At 45.5% G+C, this 14993-nt stretch overlaps 1 protein-coding gene across 2 annotated transcripts in view; it reads left to right on the forward strand.

Annotated features, from left to right (window-relative positions):
• The window catches only part of LOC143927364 (ninjurin-2-like), a 120475-nt gene that overhangs the window by 25754 nt on the left and 79728 nt on the right, over window positions 1-14993 (forward strand). For both annotated transcript variants that reach the window (XM_077451408.1, XM_077451401.1), the window contains exon 3: window positions 4283-4435. In XM_077451408.1, the coding sequence (XP_077307534.1) occupies window positions 4283-4435 (153 nt within the window). The remainder of the gene's footprint in view (window positions 1-4282; window positions 4436-14993) is intronic.

Consider the following 14993-nt stretch of genomic DNA (forward strand, 5'->3'; position numbering starts at 1 on the left):
TGCCATCATATTTTTGAATAATAGTAATCAGCTCTGAAAACTGTACATTTTACAACACTTGTTCTCACATGATTGTACAGCTTCTTGAAATATTCATTTTTTTTTCCCATTGCGAATTCAGATTTTGCTTATTACCATGGCGGAACAATTAGCACTTGTCGAGTGAGGAAAACTTTGCATGTTTAGATGGGAGGTCAGAGTTAGTTGCTAAGTGAAGCACAGGAGAGTGATAGAGGTGCAATTAAAAAATGCTTAGTCCTGATGCAAAGCTGATAGAAATTCCTCCACTTTATTACCACAATAATACCATTTATACACAGGAGTGTTATATACACGGTTTCCACAAAAAAAAAAAAAAATCTGTAAATGGAGTCCCAAGTCCCTGTCCCTGCACACAGTTACATCCATTAAGCTGTTTGTTAACAAAAAAATTAAAGAAAACTTTCAGAAACTTTTTTATGCAGCTATTCTCATTCTAGGTCATGGTCATGGTCAGGGGTCAGGCTTAGAGATTAGTAGCTATGGTATAGCAGTAGAGAGGCTCCCTCCAACCAGCAGGATGGGTATAAAAGCAGGTCACCCTGGCAGATGATGCAAGCTCACCTGAGGGGCGGGGTCTAAGTACTAAGCTATGTTCACCAGAGCTCCTGATGGCGAAGATGTTTTTTTCAGCATGTTAATGTTAGGTTGCGGTCCCTAGGATCACCCCACCAGGAAGTGAGTCACTGAGGATCCAGTAGCAGGTATAGTGGGCAGGGATCAAGTAGAAACGTAGTCAGTAAACAAGCCAAAGGTCAGTAACAAGTAGTTGCAGGTTGGGATCAAGCAGAAGCATAGTTGAGGAACAAGCTAAAGGTAATAGACAAAGAGTGGTTGCAGGTTGGGATCAAACAGAAGTGTAGTAAGTAAACAAGCCTAAGGTCAGTAACAAGTGTCACTGTCTCTGCTTGCTCTCTCCTGCTGCCTCTCCGGTATGAATCCCTCCAACTGTCTCCTGTGGTGGGATCCTTCCAGGCCAGCCTCCTGAGCTCAAGCCCGAGTTAAAACCCCTCCCCGACAGGGGTCCATCAAGGGCCATCGACAGCTTCTCCTCAGCATTGCTTCACCATCTTCCACCCGATTCCTCCTGCTGGCATGGCTCATTCCTATTTATAGGCTTCTCGGTCCCCTGCCAGAACCACTCCTGGGGATTGGCTGAGGGCCAATCGCCCTCCGTCTGGGCGGATCGGAGGGCCCATAGAGTAGAGCGGGCTGTGTCAGTGTTGCTCCAAAAGATTGGGCACCCCTGGTCTACATCAACCACGGTCAGAATAATTGGTAGGAAAACGTTAAAGGCTGATGATGGTTAAATGGTTATGTTGTAAGTGCAGTATAACATATATTCCTCCTGCTGGCATGGCTCATTCCTATTTATAGGCTTCTCAGTCCCCTGCCAGAACCACTCCTGGGGATTGGCTGAGGGCCCATAAAAATTTAAGGCAACTCCTCCTAGCTTCCGCCCACTATCTTCTAGAATGTTCTCCAACATTCTAGAAACAGGGGGAGGAACCAGAGAGCTACCAGGATGAGTCCTCTATCCCTGGCCTTTAATCTCCCTTGGCCAGATTATGCTTTTACCTATGCTCACTACTAGTATCACACACTAGAGGATGCAACATGTAATAAAGGGAGAGAGGAAAAAAAAACATGCTTCTTGTTTATAGTCCTGAAGATGGGGGACTTTCATAACCCCTGTGTTTTGACTCTGTTCCCATTGATGTTTCTGTCTCAATCCCCATTGTAGAGATTTTGAGACAGAAAAAGGGACTGAGGACATAGATTCCCTTGTCCCTTTCTCTGCAACTGCAGCTGCACTGGACAGTGTATGAACGGGAAGTGCTCTGTGCTTCAGTTATGAATGAACACAGTAAGTCATCAGTACCGATCACTCGTTGTGTTAAATAAGAAGGGAAGGGGCCAGTAAATTACATATTTACCGACTCCTTCTGCCACTCTCAATCCTGAAAGCATCCTGCAGCAGCAGGTAGGGAGGGGAGTCAGTAGTGCTATGAAGGGGGGGGGGGACAAAGGGAGCACACAGGGGGACCTGCGCAGCAAGAGCAACAGGGACAGAAGGAAAGATGGGGGCAAAATACATTACACCCATTCAGCTGTAATTTTCTGTCGGTGGGAAGGGGAGGGGGAGTAGGAGAAGCCAGCCTACAGCCAGGGCCGTTTTTAAGGCAGGGCAAAAGGGGAAGCTGCCCTGGGCCCTGTCATTATTGTGGGGCCCAAAGCAGCTGCCTCATACTTGCCAACTATCCTGGTTTAAATTCCCTCGTCCCTTGAGGTTTTAGTCCTGTACTGTGTCCCAATATCTCAGTGTGAAGTGCTGCTACTAATGCTGCCCAGCTCTGCCCTATTGTTGTGTACAGATGACTCACCTGCAGACCCTGTGCTTACATGTGAATTACCAGCATTCATATGTAAATAGCGGTGGCATTAATATGTAAAAGTGGCATTCATACGTCAATAGCAGCAACCAGCGGCATTGATATGTATATCATGCCCCCCTGAGGTCATATCCACAGTAATCTCTAGCAACCAGTCAACAAGAAGAAATCATGTACTGTGACCTCTAGCAACTAATCAGTGAGCCGTAATGTGTGCTGTAACCTCTAACAACCAGTCAGTGAGCAATAATGATACACTGTAACCTCTGGCAACCAATTGCAATAGCTGCCTGATCTGATTCAGTAAACTGATTTTGAGTCTAGCTGCTATTTATTGTATGTCTCAGAGCAGGTGGAGAGCAAAACTGCATGGTAGACATGTGCAAAAGGAAAAAATTTGTTTAGTTTCGTTTCGTTTTAATTCGTTAATTCATTAATTTCGTTTAGTTATATTCGTTAACTTCCTTAAATTTCGTTTTCGGATTTCGTTTAGTTTTCTACCGAATTCGAAAAATCGGCCACATTCGAAATTATTTCTACCGGATTCGAAATGATTTCAACATGATTCGACATTATTTCAACCACATTCGAAAATATTTTGTGACCCGACTTTAGGGCCATGTATCTCGGGGTCACTTGGTGCTAGAAACTCCAAATTTGGATATGTTGTAGTGCTAGTAGACCTCGAGATATGTGGCCCCAAAATGGGGTCGCAAAATGTCATTCTCTGATCTAATAACATTTTGCGACCCGAATTTGGGGCCACATATCTCGGGGTCACTTATAGCTAGAAACCCCAAATTTGGTATGCAAACACAATAATACTACATATACAAATACAACATATCCAAATTTGAAGTGTCTAGCACCAAGTGACCCCGAGATACATGGCCCTAAATTCGGGTCACAAAATATTTTCGAATGCGGTTGAAATAATTTCGAATCATGTCGAATTCATTCGTTATATTTCTTTTGTATTCGTTGTAATTTGTTATTTTTTTATTCGGGCATTCGGATGCATAATTTGGTCGAATTTCGATTTGTTACGAAACGAATTGCACAAGCCTACTACATGGGGGGGGCCCAAGAAAAGTTTTGCCCAGGGTCCAATCAATATTAAAGACGGCCCTGCCTACAGCTGCTGCAGGAAAACACAGTCCTGAACCCAAGTTCGGCTGAAGGCAGCTGTCAGTGCTAAACCAATGAGCTGTGGTCAGGAGATTCAGCAGTTGCATGCTCACAAAGAGGCAGAGAACAAATGAAGATGGTGAAGCTCTTCAGTGGGGATACAGACAGCAATACACACAGAGGTATTAATCTTTCCTTGCTCTATGAAAAACGTATAAATAAAAAAGTTTTGACTTTACAGTTTAATGTTTGACTGGTGTACCTTTTAATTTTGTTGGGTAGGACATTCGGTGGAGTAAAAGACTACATTGTCCTAGCGTCTTAAGCAGTTGCTTTTTACCTGCAGAAAGACTTAATCTGTACACCTCCTTAGTGGTTACATCTATTTCCTCCCTGAACAGACAAAAAAAAATATAGTACAAGTTTCTAGTGAGAACCGAACACACGGCCTGGGATATATCACAGTCTCACAAGTAGTGATGCCGCTGTGCCTTCCATAAAACAAGACGTTGAAGGTCTGTTCGGAACAACTCCCCTTCAGTCACCTGGCATTGTTCAGGGTCCCCCGAGCCACCATATATCTCCGCAACTGAACACAACAGCTGGTGAAGCTTTTACATGATTAACTACCTTGGGGTACAAAAGCTTTTGCTAATATAAGAAATAGTCTGCAGCTTGAAATATTGACGGGCACATGGTGTAACCCACTGATATCCTTGCAGGTGATACGGAACATCAATACCTTCGCCAGGACAAAGACGCTGGCCCAGGGTTTCCTGGATATGGCTCTCTTCACAGCCAATGCCTCCCAAATTAAACATTTGCTCCAGCAAGGGCCTGATACGCCATTCTACTATTTCCTTATTACACTACTGGTAAGTCTTTTTGATGGTCTGTTTTAAAAAACTGTTAAGCCCCATACACACGAGAGGACTTATGTCCGACAGACTTCCGAAGGAGTTCTGCCGGAGTTCCGACAGAGTTCTGACGGAGTTTTCGACTGAGCGGACTTGGCCACACACAATCACACTAAACTCCGACAGAGTCGAACGTGATGACGTACGACTTGACTCGAATAGGGAAGTTCATAGCCAGTAGCCAATAGCTGCCCTAGCGTCGGTTTTAGTCCGTCGGAATAGCATACACACGAGCAAATTTTTCGAAGGGACCGGGTCCGGCGGAGTTCCGTCGGGAAAATTTGAAGCATGTTCCATATTCTAAAGTCCGTCAGACTTTGGTGAATCAAAAGTCCGTTGCAGCCCACACACGATCGAATAGTCTGACGGAATCAGTCCGTCGGACTTTGGATGTTGAAAAGTCCGCTCGTGTGTACGGGGCATTAGAATTTCAAGATTAATAGGCTGAAACAATATAAAATTGCCTATGTCTATGTGGCATTGAGCCCAAAGAAGTTTTAATCCTAATGTGTATTTCTTCCGTGTTGATATAGGTACACATTGCAGACTGTGTAATCGAATCCAATACCCCCTTGAAGTGTAGGACCTGACTGAGGGTCAAAATTTTGTTTGTATTTTAACGGCACTGGAGTCCACTCTACATTTTGTTTTGCACCTAGATTTTCCTTTTCTTCTGATGAAGCCGCAGTTGCAGTGAAACATATTGGGCAGTGGCGTAACTAGAACCTTCAGGGCCCCGATGCAAGAAACCATGAAGGGCCCCCCTGAACCACAGCCAGGGCCCTTCCCTCCGAGTCCGGCAGTGGAACTCCAGGGCGTGGTCACAGGTATGACCTTTGTGAGCCCTGTAGTTCCACCACTCATCAGTAGATTTTTTTTATTTTTAGGTGCCCCATTGGGGGACTGTCCCTAGGCAGGATGGGGTCCCCATCCCCAGAAGAGATGAGGTCCTTTTCTCCAGGGCAGATGAAGTTACTGCCCCCAGGTGAGAAGGGGTCCCTGTCCCCAGGGGAGATGGTGTGTGGGGATGGGGTCCTCTCACTCACCATGACCAAGCTGCATGCCGCGCACTCATCCATGTTGGCCTGGGCTCCATCCAGTGTGCTGGACGGGTGATCAGCATATCTCCCAGAAAGACCTTTCATCATCTGTGTATGACAGGGGAGAAGGGGGCCTGGCAGACAAGCCTGCAGTGTCCTCCGGGGGCTCTCATAGGGCTGCACTGCATCTGTGTGCTTAAAGTTTGTTTACCCGGGAGAAGTATGCAGTGCAGTGTGGGCCGGACTCGGGGGGGGGGCGGGACTCTGGCTGGGGAGAACAGACATCGGACTGAGCGGCAATGCATGGAGCAGGAGAGGGGTACTCTGAGGAGCCGGCCGAGGACACAGGTCATGCGGGGAATGCACAACTAAAGAGCAGTCAGTGTGATAGTCGAGCATGGAGCTCTGCTAGTCACCCTCCACCTCCAGCCACCCGCGTGCATGGTGCACTGGTACCCCTAGCTGCCTATGCTGCTGCCGGCCATATGTAGAGGGGGCTGCATGGGCCCCCTGCAGCACAGGGCCCAGTTGCGGTCGCTGATGATGGGACTTGGGTTGTAGGCCCTTTTTTGTTTTGGAGAAACCATTATTGCTTTCCTCACGTAAGGAAGATAAATTACATTGAGGAGTAAGCAGCCCAATGACTATTCAACCAAAAGATTCCCCAGAGATTGGACAGGATTCAACCATCAGTTTCTGTCAACGTCCTCTTTATATAATTTGCAGGCAGTTGATGGACAAATCTTGCTTAACTGAAAGTTGCTAAGTGATCATGTGGAATAGACTCCCTCAAGAGCTGGTTCGGCCCAGCTCAGTAGACTGCTTTAAAAAAGGCCTGGATTGTTTCCTAATTGGTTCCCCCCACCCCCCCCCCCCTCCCAATCAATACCAGGCCCTTTGAGTCTGGTATGGAGTTTAAGGGGAACCCCATGCCAAAATGTAAAAAGCTAATGCTGTGGGGTCCCCCCACAATCCATACCAGATCCTTATCTGGGCATGCATCCTTATCTGGGCATTACTGGAACTAAGGGGCCAAGCCCAACCCCTGAAAAACAACCATAATCCCCCCTCCACCAAATGATTTGGAGCAGAGCACAAAGCAAGGTCCATAAAGACATGGATGAGTGAGTTTGGGGTGGAGGAACTTGACTGGCCTGCACAGAGTCCTGGCCTCAACCCGATAGAACCCCTTTGGGGTGAATTAGAGAGGAGACTACGAGCCAGGCCTTCTCATTCAACATCAGTGCCTGACCTCACAAATGTGCTTTTGGAAGAATGATCAAACATTACCCATAGACACACTCCTAAACCTTGTGGATGGCCTTCCCAAGAGAGTTAAATCTGTTTTAGCTGTAAAGGGTGGGCCAACTCAATATTGAACCCTACGGGCGAAGACTGGGATGCCATTAAAGTTAATGTGCGTGTAAAGGCAGGCATCCCAACAGTGTTGGTAGTAGAGTGTATGTGCCACAGAAGCCAGGCAAACGGGAATGTTCACTCCTCTGTCTTGGTAAACAGTATAGGAGTTTCCTTTTAAAAGTTTATTGCAGATTAACTTTGCTGCTCCTTGGAGAAGCTGTGGGATACTCCAGAACACTGAACAGAAATGTGAGGAAACTCTTCTCTTTGCAGTCCCTCCAGCAATAGGACATAAAGTGGACAGCACTGGGAAAGTTCCCGGCCAGGCAAGCCTTAATGTTAGTGCAGCTGGGGTTAACAGCAACAACGGTCATTAGGATCCTACACTCAGGTCTGTACTCAGTGTACCTGGGTACTTGGATGCCTCCCTCCAGATTCTTTAGACAAGTGAATCCCAATTGAATCTTCCAGATCTGATCCCCAGTAAAACCCCTCTTTTAGCTCCAAGAGAAACTGTAGCAGGATAGGCCCCCCCAACTATGCACAGCTGGCACCTCAATGAAAGACAGGCAGAATATTTAGCTGAGCTTCCCATGCAGGCAGCAGCACTTTTGGCTGGGAACAGGGACGTTTTTAAGGCAGGGCAAAAGGGGAAGCTGCCCTGGGCCCTGTCATTGTTGTGGGGCCCAAAACAGCTGCCTCATACTTGCCAACTATCCCAGTTTAAATTCCCTTGTCCCTTGAAGTTTTAGTCCTGTGCAGTGTCCCAATATCTCAGTGTGAAGTGCTGGTACTAATGCTGCTCAGCTCTGCCCTATTGTTGTGTGCAGATGACTCACCTGCAGACCCTGTGTTTACAGGTAAATAACCAGTATTCATATGTAAATAGCGGCGACAATACTAAGTAAATAGCTGCAGCCGGCAGCATTGATATGTAAATAAAGGCGGCATTCATATGTATATCATGCTTCCCTGTTGTGAGGAGATGATGTGCTGTAACCTCTAGCAACTTATCAGTGAGCCGTAAAGTGTGCTGTAACCTCTAGCAACCAGTCAGTAGGCAGTAATGAAATGCTGTAACTCCTGGCAACCAATCGCAATTGCTGCCTGATCTGATAGCTGCTATTTATTGTATTGTCTCAGAGCAGGTGGAGAGTGAAATTGCATGGGGGGGGGGGCCAAGAAAATTTTTGCCCAGGGTCCAATCTATATTAAAGACGGCCCTCGCTGGGACCCTCTCTTTCTGGCCAAGAACCCTGATGTCTGAGGCTCCAAACTATTTATGCACTCTCCCCAGCCACCTCCTGAGCACCTTCCCCCAGGGACTGTCTGGAACCACATAAATAATCAGGCTTCTCACCTGACTCTCCCACCCACTATATTCTGGAAGCCTCCAGAAAAACGGGAAAGCAATCAAACCTGAAGCCTGCAGAGCCCAAAGCATTCTAAAGTAATCACAAGCTGCTCACCTGATTACAGGAGAGCCTACAAAGAACGAGATTTCCCTAGCAGCCTATCTGGGAGGATGCTACAGATGTAATACAGAGGACTTCCTTAAAGGTTTAGTTCACCTTTATCAAAAACTATTTTATGCAGTCCCTAAATACCATCCTAGCAGCTGCCCCATCCTAGAAAGAGCAAAGTACAGTGCTTGGAAAACTGTAAGTAGGTTTTTGGGGTAGGCTTCACTAAAGATGGTTTACAAATATGGAAATACCAATAAAGCATATTTGTTTAAAGCTGATTAGTTTAGGGTTAGGTAATGGTATTTAGGGACTGTGTAGGGCAGCCTTTCTCAACCTTTTCAACACAGAGGAACCCTTGAAATAGTTCTTCAGTCTCGGGGAACCCCTGCTAAAAATTTGAAATCTACAACTCATGATACATTCATGTGATGGTCAGTGGGAAGAATGGTCCTCACACTTGTGGTCATTGGGAAGAATGGTACTTACACTTGTGGTCATTGGGAAGAATGGTACTTACACTTGTGGTCATAGGGAAGAATGGTCCTCACACTTGTGGTCATTGTGAAGAATGGTCCTTACACTTGTGGTCATTGGGAAGAATGGTCCTCACACTTGTGGTCATTGGGAAGAATGGTCCTCACACTTGTGGTCATTGGGAAGAATGGTACTTACACTTGTGGTCAGTGGGAAGAATGGTCCTCACACTTGTGGTCATTGGGAAGAATGGTCCTCACACTTGTGGTCATTGGGAAGAATGGTCCTCACACTTGTGGTCATTGGGAAGAATGGTCCTCACACTTGTGGTCATTGGGAAGAATGGTACTTACACTTGTGGTCAGTGGGAAGAATGGTCCTCACACTTGTGGTCATTGGGAAGAATGGTACTTACACTTGTGGTCATTGGGAAGAATGGTCCTCACACTTGTGGTCATTGGGAAGAATGGTCCTTACACTTGTGGTCATTGGGAAGAATGGTCCTCACACTTGTGGTCATTGGGAAGAATGGTCCTCACACTTGTGGTCATTGGGAAGAATGGTCCTCACACTTGTGGTCATTGGGAAGAATGGTCCTCACACTTGTGGTCATTGGGAAGAATGGTCCTCACACTTGTGGTCATTGGGAAGAGTGGTCCTCACACTTGTGGTCAGTGGGAAGAATGGCACTTACACTTGTGGTCAGTGGGAAGAATGGTACTCACACTTGTGGTCAGTGGGAAGAATGGTCCTCACATTTGTGGTCATTGGGAAGAATGGTCCTCACACTTGTGGTCAGTGGGAAGAATGGTCCTTACACTTGTGGTCAGTGGGAAGAATGGTCCTTACACTTGTGGTCAGTGGGAAGAATGGTACTCACACTTGTGGTCATTGGGAAGAATGGTACTTACACTTGTGGTCATTGGGAAGAATGGTCCTCACACTTGTGGTCAGTGGGAAGAATGGTCCTTACACTTGTGGTCAGTGGGAAGAATGGTACTTACACTTGTGGTCAGTGGGAAGAATGGTCCTCACACTTGTGGTCATTGGGAAGAATGGTACTTACACTTGTGGTCATTGGGAAGAATGGTCCTCACACTTGTGGTCATTGGGAAGAATGGTCCTTACACTTGTGGTCATTGGGAAGAATGGTCCTCACACTTGTGGTCATTGGGAAGAATGGTCCTCACACTTGTGGTCATTGGGAAGAATGGTCCTCACACTTGTGGTCATTGGGAAGAATGGTCCTCACACTTGTGGTCATTGGGAAGAATGGTCCTCACACTTGTGGTCATTGGGAAGAGTGGTCCTCACACTTGTGGTCAGTGGGAAGAATGGTACTTACACTTGTGGTCAGTGGGAAGAATGGTACTCACACTTGTGGTCAGTGGGAAGAATGGTCCTTACACTTGTGGTCAGTGGGAAGAATGGTCCTCACATTTGTGGTCATTGGGAAGAATGGTCCTCACACTTGTGGTCAGTGGGAAGAATGGTCCTTACACTTGTGGTCAGTGGGAAGAATGGTACTTACACTTGTGGTCAGTGGGAAGAATGGTCCTCACACTTGTGGTCATTGGGAAGAATGGTCCTCACACTTGTGGTCATTGGGAAGAATGGTCCTTACACTTGTGGTCATTGGGAAGAATTACCCCCTTACAGATAGCTAAAAAGATCAATGGTGTCGGTGGGAACTTATCCGAGAGGCAGAAATGGCCCAATGCTGAAGGAACCCCTAGCAACTTCTGGAGGAACCCTGGTTGAGAATCACTGGTGTAGGGTATTATTTGATAAAGGTGAACTAACCCTTTAAAGATACATTTGTATTCCTAACTCTTAAATAAAAGTTAAGATTTATACTGGCCATGAATAGTTGTGTGAACTGCTCATCTTTTTTTCCTTTTCTTTTTTTGCTGTCAAATTGAATAATTTCCCACTGACTTTTTAAGACTAGATTTATTGATCGAACTTTAGCAATGCACCTTTGAAGCAAAGAATTACCATACGGTTATAGTGTCACAAGCGGCAAAGAATTGTTGGCCTAGAGCAATGTATTTGAAGAATACAAAGGGCCCGGGCAGCTGTCAAAGAATGACGTTAGTTTTTTTTTTGCCACTAAAGAAGACATGGCTCACCCAATGTAAAAAAATATAGGGGGGAACTAAGCATTTCCAGGACCTCTGCAAAGTGTATGTAAAGCCCGTTTCAATAAAGCTAAATCCCTGAACTTTGTACATTATTGTACTGGGGCACTATTCCTCCCACTGACACCAATGATGGGGCACTATTCCTCCCCCTGACACCAATGATGAGGCACTATTCCTTTCATTGACACCAGCAATGAGCCACTATTTCTTCGCCTGACGCCAATGGTGGGTCACTATTCCTCTCACTTACACCAGTGATGGGGTACTTTTCCTTCCATCTACACCAAGGATGGGGTACTATTCCTTCCACCTACACCAATGATCGGATACTATTAATTCCACTTACACCGGTGATAGGGTACTATTCCTTCCACCTAAACCGATGATGGGGTACTATTCCTCCCACTTACACAAGTGATAGGGTACTATTCCTTCCACCTATACCAATGATGGGGTACTATTCCTTCCACCTACACCAATGATGGGGTACTAGTCCTTCCACCTACACCAATGATGGGGTACTATTCATTCCACTTACACCGGTGATAAGGTACTATTCCTTCCACCTAAACCAATGATGGGGTACTATTCCTCCCTCTTACACCAGTGATAGGGTACTATTCCTTCCACCTATACCAATGATGGGGTACTATTCCTTCCACCTACACCAATGATGGGGTACTATTCCTTCCACCTACACCAATGATGGGGTACTATTCCTTCCACCTACACCATTGATGGGCTACTATTCCTTCCACCTATACCAATGATGGGGTACTATTCCTTCCACCTATACCATTGATGGGGCACTATTCCTTACACCTATACCAATGATGGGGTACTATTCCTTCCACCTATACCAATGATGGGGTACTATTCTTTCCACCTATACCATTGATGGGGCACTATTCCTTCCACCTATACCAATGATGGGGTACTATTCCTTCCACCTATACCAATGATGGGGTACTATTCCTTCCACCTACACCAATGATGGGGTACTATTCCTTCCACCTACACCATTGATGGGCTACTATTCCTTCCACCTATACCAATGATGGGGTACTATTCCTTCCACCTATACCATTGATGGGGCACTATTCCTTCCACCTATACCAATGATGGGGTACTATTCCTTCCACCTATACCAATGATGGGGTACTATTCTTTCCACCTATACCATTGATGGGGCACTATTCCTTCCACCTATACCAATGATGGGGTACTATTCCTTCCACCTATACCAATGATGGGGTACTATTCTTTCCACCTATACCATTGATGGGGTACTATTCCTCCCACTTACACCAGTGATAGGGTACTATTCCTTCCACCTACACCAATGATGGCACATAGTCTACTCACACTTGCCACAGTTACATAGTTACATAGTAGGTGAGGTTGAAAAAAGACACAAGTCCATCAAGTCCAACCTATGTGTGTGATTATATGTCAGTATTACATTGTATATCCCTGTACGTTGCGGTCGTTCAGGTGCTTATCTAATAGTTTCTTGAAACTATCAATGCCCCCCGCTGAGACCACCGCCTGTGGAAGGGAATTCCACATCCTTGCCGCTCTTACAGTAAAGAACCCTCTAAGTAGTTTAAGGTTAAAACTCTTTTTTTCGAATTTTAATGAGTGGCCACGAGTCTTGTTAAACTCCCTTCTGCGAATAAGTTGTATCCCTATTGTGGGGTCACCAGTACGGTATTTGTATATTGAAATCATATCCCCTCCAGAGAGAATAAGATCAGTGCTCGCAATTTTTCCTCATAACTAATATCCTCCAGAAACCCTTTATTAGCTTTGTTGCCCTTCTTTGTACTCGCTCCATTTCCAGTACTGAGGACTGGTGCCCAGAACTGGACGGCATACTCCAGATGCGGCCAGACCAGTGTCTTGTAGAGCGGGAGAATTATAAAGCTAATAAAGTCCAGCCCTCTCAAAGGCTGAAGGACAGAAAACATGGCCCCTCTGTCAAGAAAGTGGGGATACCCCCTAAGATACAGTATCATCAGCCAATTAGAGAACATTTCTCATTTGGCCTAACTGCGGTAAATCAAAATCCTTCTTATTGTGCTGTAGCCAGACAGCTATGTCATTTCTAGGGGTTTACTGTTTGCATTGGTTTATTGGAAAAGACTGATTTGTCATTTTCAGAATTTCTTGACATTCCAGCTGTCATCTTGACTCTCAACATTTGCACGGCATAACAGGAAATCTTCATGGCACTACTCAAAAAAAAAAAAAAAAAAACTGTAATTTTACGAGAGCTGTTGTAATGGCAAGCCATAAAAACATAAAGCATGTTTTGTAGCAGTGCATAAAAGCGTAGCATCTCCTAAATAATTTTCCATCGGTGATGAAGCCAGACATTTGATTGTGCCACCAAATAAACCTAAATAAGTCGATCCTACCATCTGATTTCCGCCTATCGTCCCCTCCTCCTGTAAATAAACACTTCAATCAGTCGTGGCGGGGGGAATTTACTGCGCTTGAACGTAAAATGACACAGGTTATCAAGTGAGGGTTCTAAATCACTTACAGTTCACTCTATAATTAGACAATGGTTGATTGCCGGTTCTACGCATGTACTCATAATGCAGAAACAATTAGAAAGGCTTAGTGGAAAGGCATAAGTACATTGAAATAATCTACTCATTGTTCCCCATGGGCATGATTTAGCAACTAAATATTTCTCGGAGTCTTTAGATGCGACTAGCCGTGCAAATAGCAAATGCGTAATGGTGTGTGTGCTGGCTAAATAAAAACTTAAATTAAGATCGACGCTACGGCCCTGGAGAGCAAGTGGTGGCAGGTCCTCTTGGCAGGGCCGCTGATAGAAATCATGGGGCCCCGTACAGCCTACCTGACGGGACCCCCTTCAGCTCCACCCTGGCCCCGCCCCTGGTTCCTCCTTCAGCCCCACCCATTGCCCCTCCCCAGACCCCGCCTTGAAACAAAGTGTAGGTTTGTCTACAAGTGATATTTGTTTTTCTCCAGCCAGTTATAGGTTTGATTATCCAAAATAAATACTGTTTTCAGATGAGAACAGACCTCTTTAATATTTATATGTAATACATAATAAGTATTGGCAGGGTATTGCAGATTATTGCTGGGTATTTCAGAGTATTGGCAGGGTATGTATTGCAGAGTATTGGCAGGGTATGTATTGCAGAGTATTGGCAGGGTATGTATTGCAGAGTATTGGCAGGGTATGTATTGCAGAGTATTGGCAGGGTATGTATTGCAGAGTATTGGCAGGGTATATATTGCAGAGTTTTGGCAGGGTAAGTATTGCAGAGTATTGGCAGGGTATGTATTGCAGAGTATTGGCAGGGTATGTATTGCAGAGTATTGGCAGGGTATGTATTGCAGAGTATTGGCAGGGTTAGTATTGCAGAGTATTGGCAGGGTATGTATTGCAGAGTATTGGCAGGGTAAGTATTGCAGAGTATTGGCAGGGTATGTATTGCAGAGTATTGGCAGGGTACTGCAGAGTATTGGCAGGGTATGTATTGCAGAGTATTGGCAGGGTATGTATTGCAGAGTATTGGCAGGGTAAGTATTGCAGAGTATTGGCAGGGTAAGTATTGCAGAGTATTGGCAGGGTATGTATTGCAGAGTATTGGCAGGGTATGTATTGCAGAGTATTGGCAGGATTAGTATTGCAGAGTATTGGCAGGGTACTGCAGAGTATTGGCAGGGTATGTATTGCAGAGTATTGGCAGGGTAAGAATGCGGGGGATGGGATGATCGGTGGCTGGAGAATAATAATTTTTTTTTTTACATGAAAATTTACTTTGCTGTTGAGGTTGCCCGGGCCCCCCTGCTGGTCAGGCCCGGTACAGCAGGCCCAGTTGTACTGGCCTATCAGCGGCCCTGCCTCTTGGACTATGTTAGGAGTGTAGATCGTTTTGCATTTCGTCACACCTGGATACAGGCTGCTTGATGAGCGTCTCTTGTTTTCATCTCGGAATTCATCTTGTACAGTTGGCCGCCCAACTTGTAAGTTCTTATATAGTTTTGG

The sequence above is a fragment of the Lithobates pipiens genome, unplaced genomic scaffold (genome assembly GCF_037356315.1).
Source record: "Lithobates pipiens isolate NorthernLeopardFrog02 unplaced genomic scaffold, aLitPip1_a1.2 Scaffold_10, whole genome shotgun sequence".
Classification (NCBI taxonomy): Eukaryota; Metazoa; Chordata; class Amphibia; order Anura; family Ranidae; genus Lithobates; species Lithobates pipiens.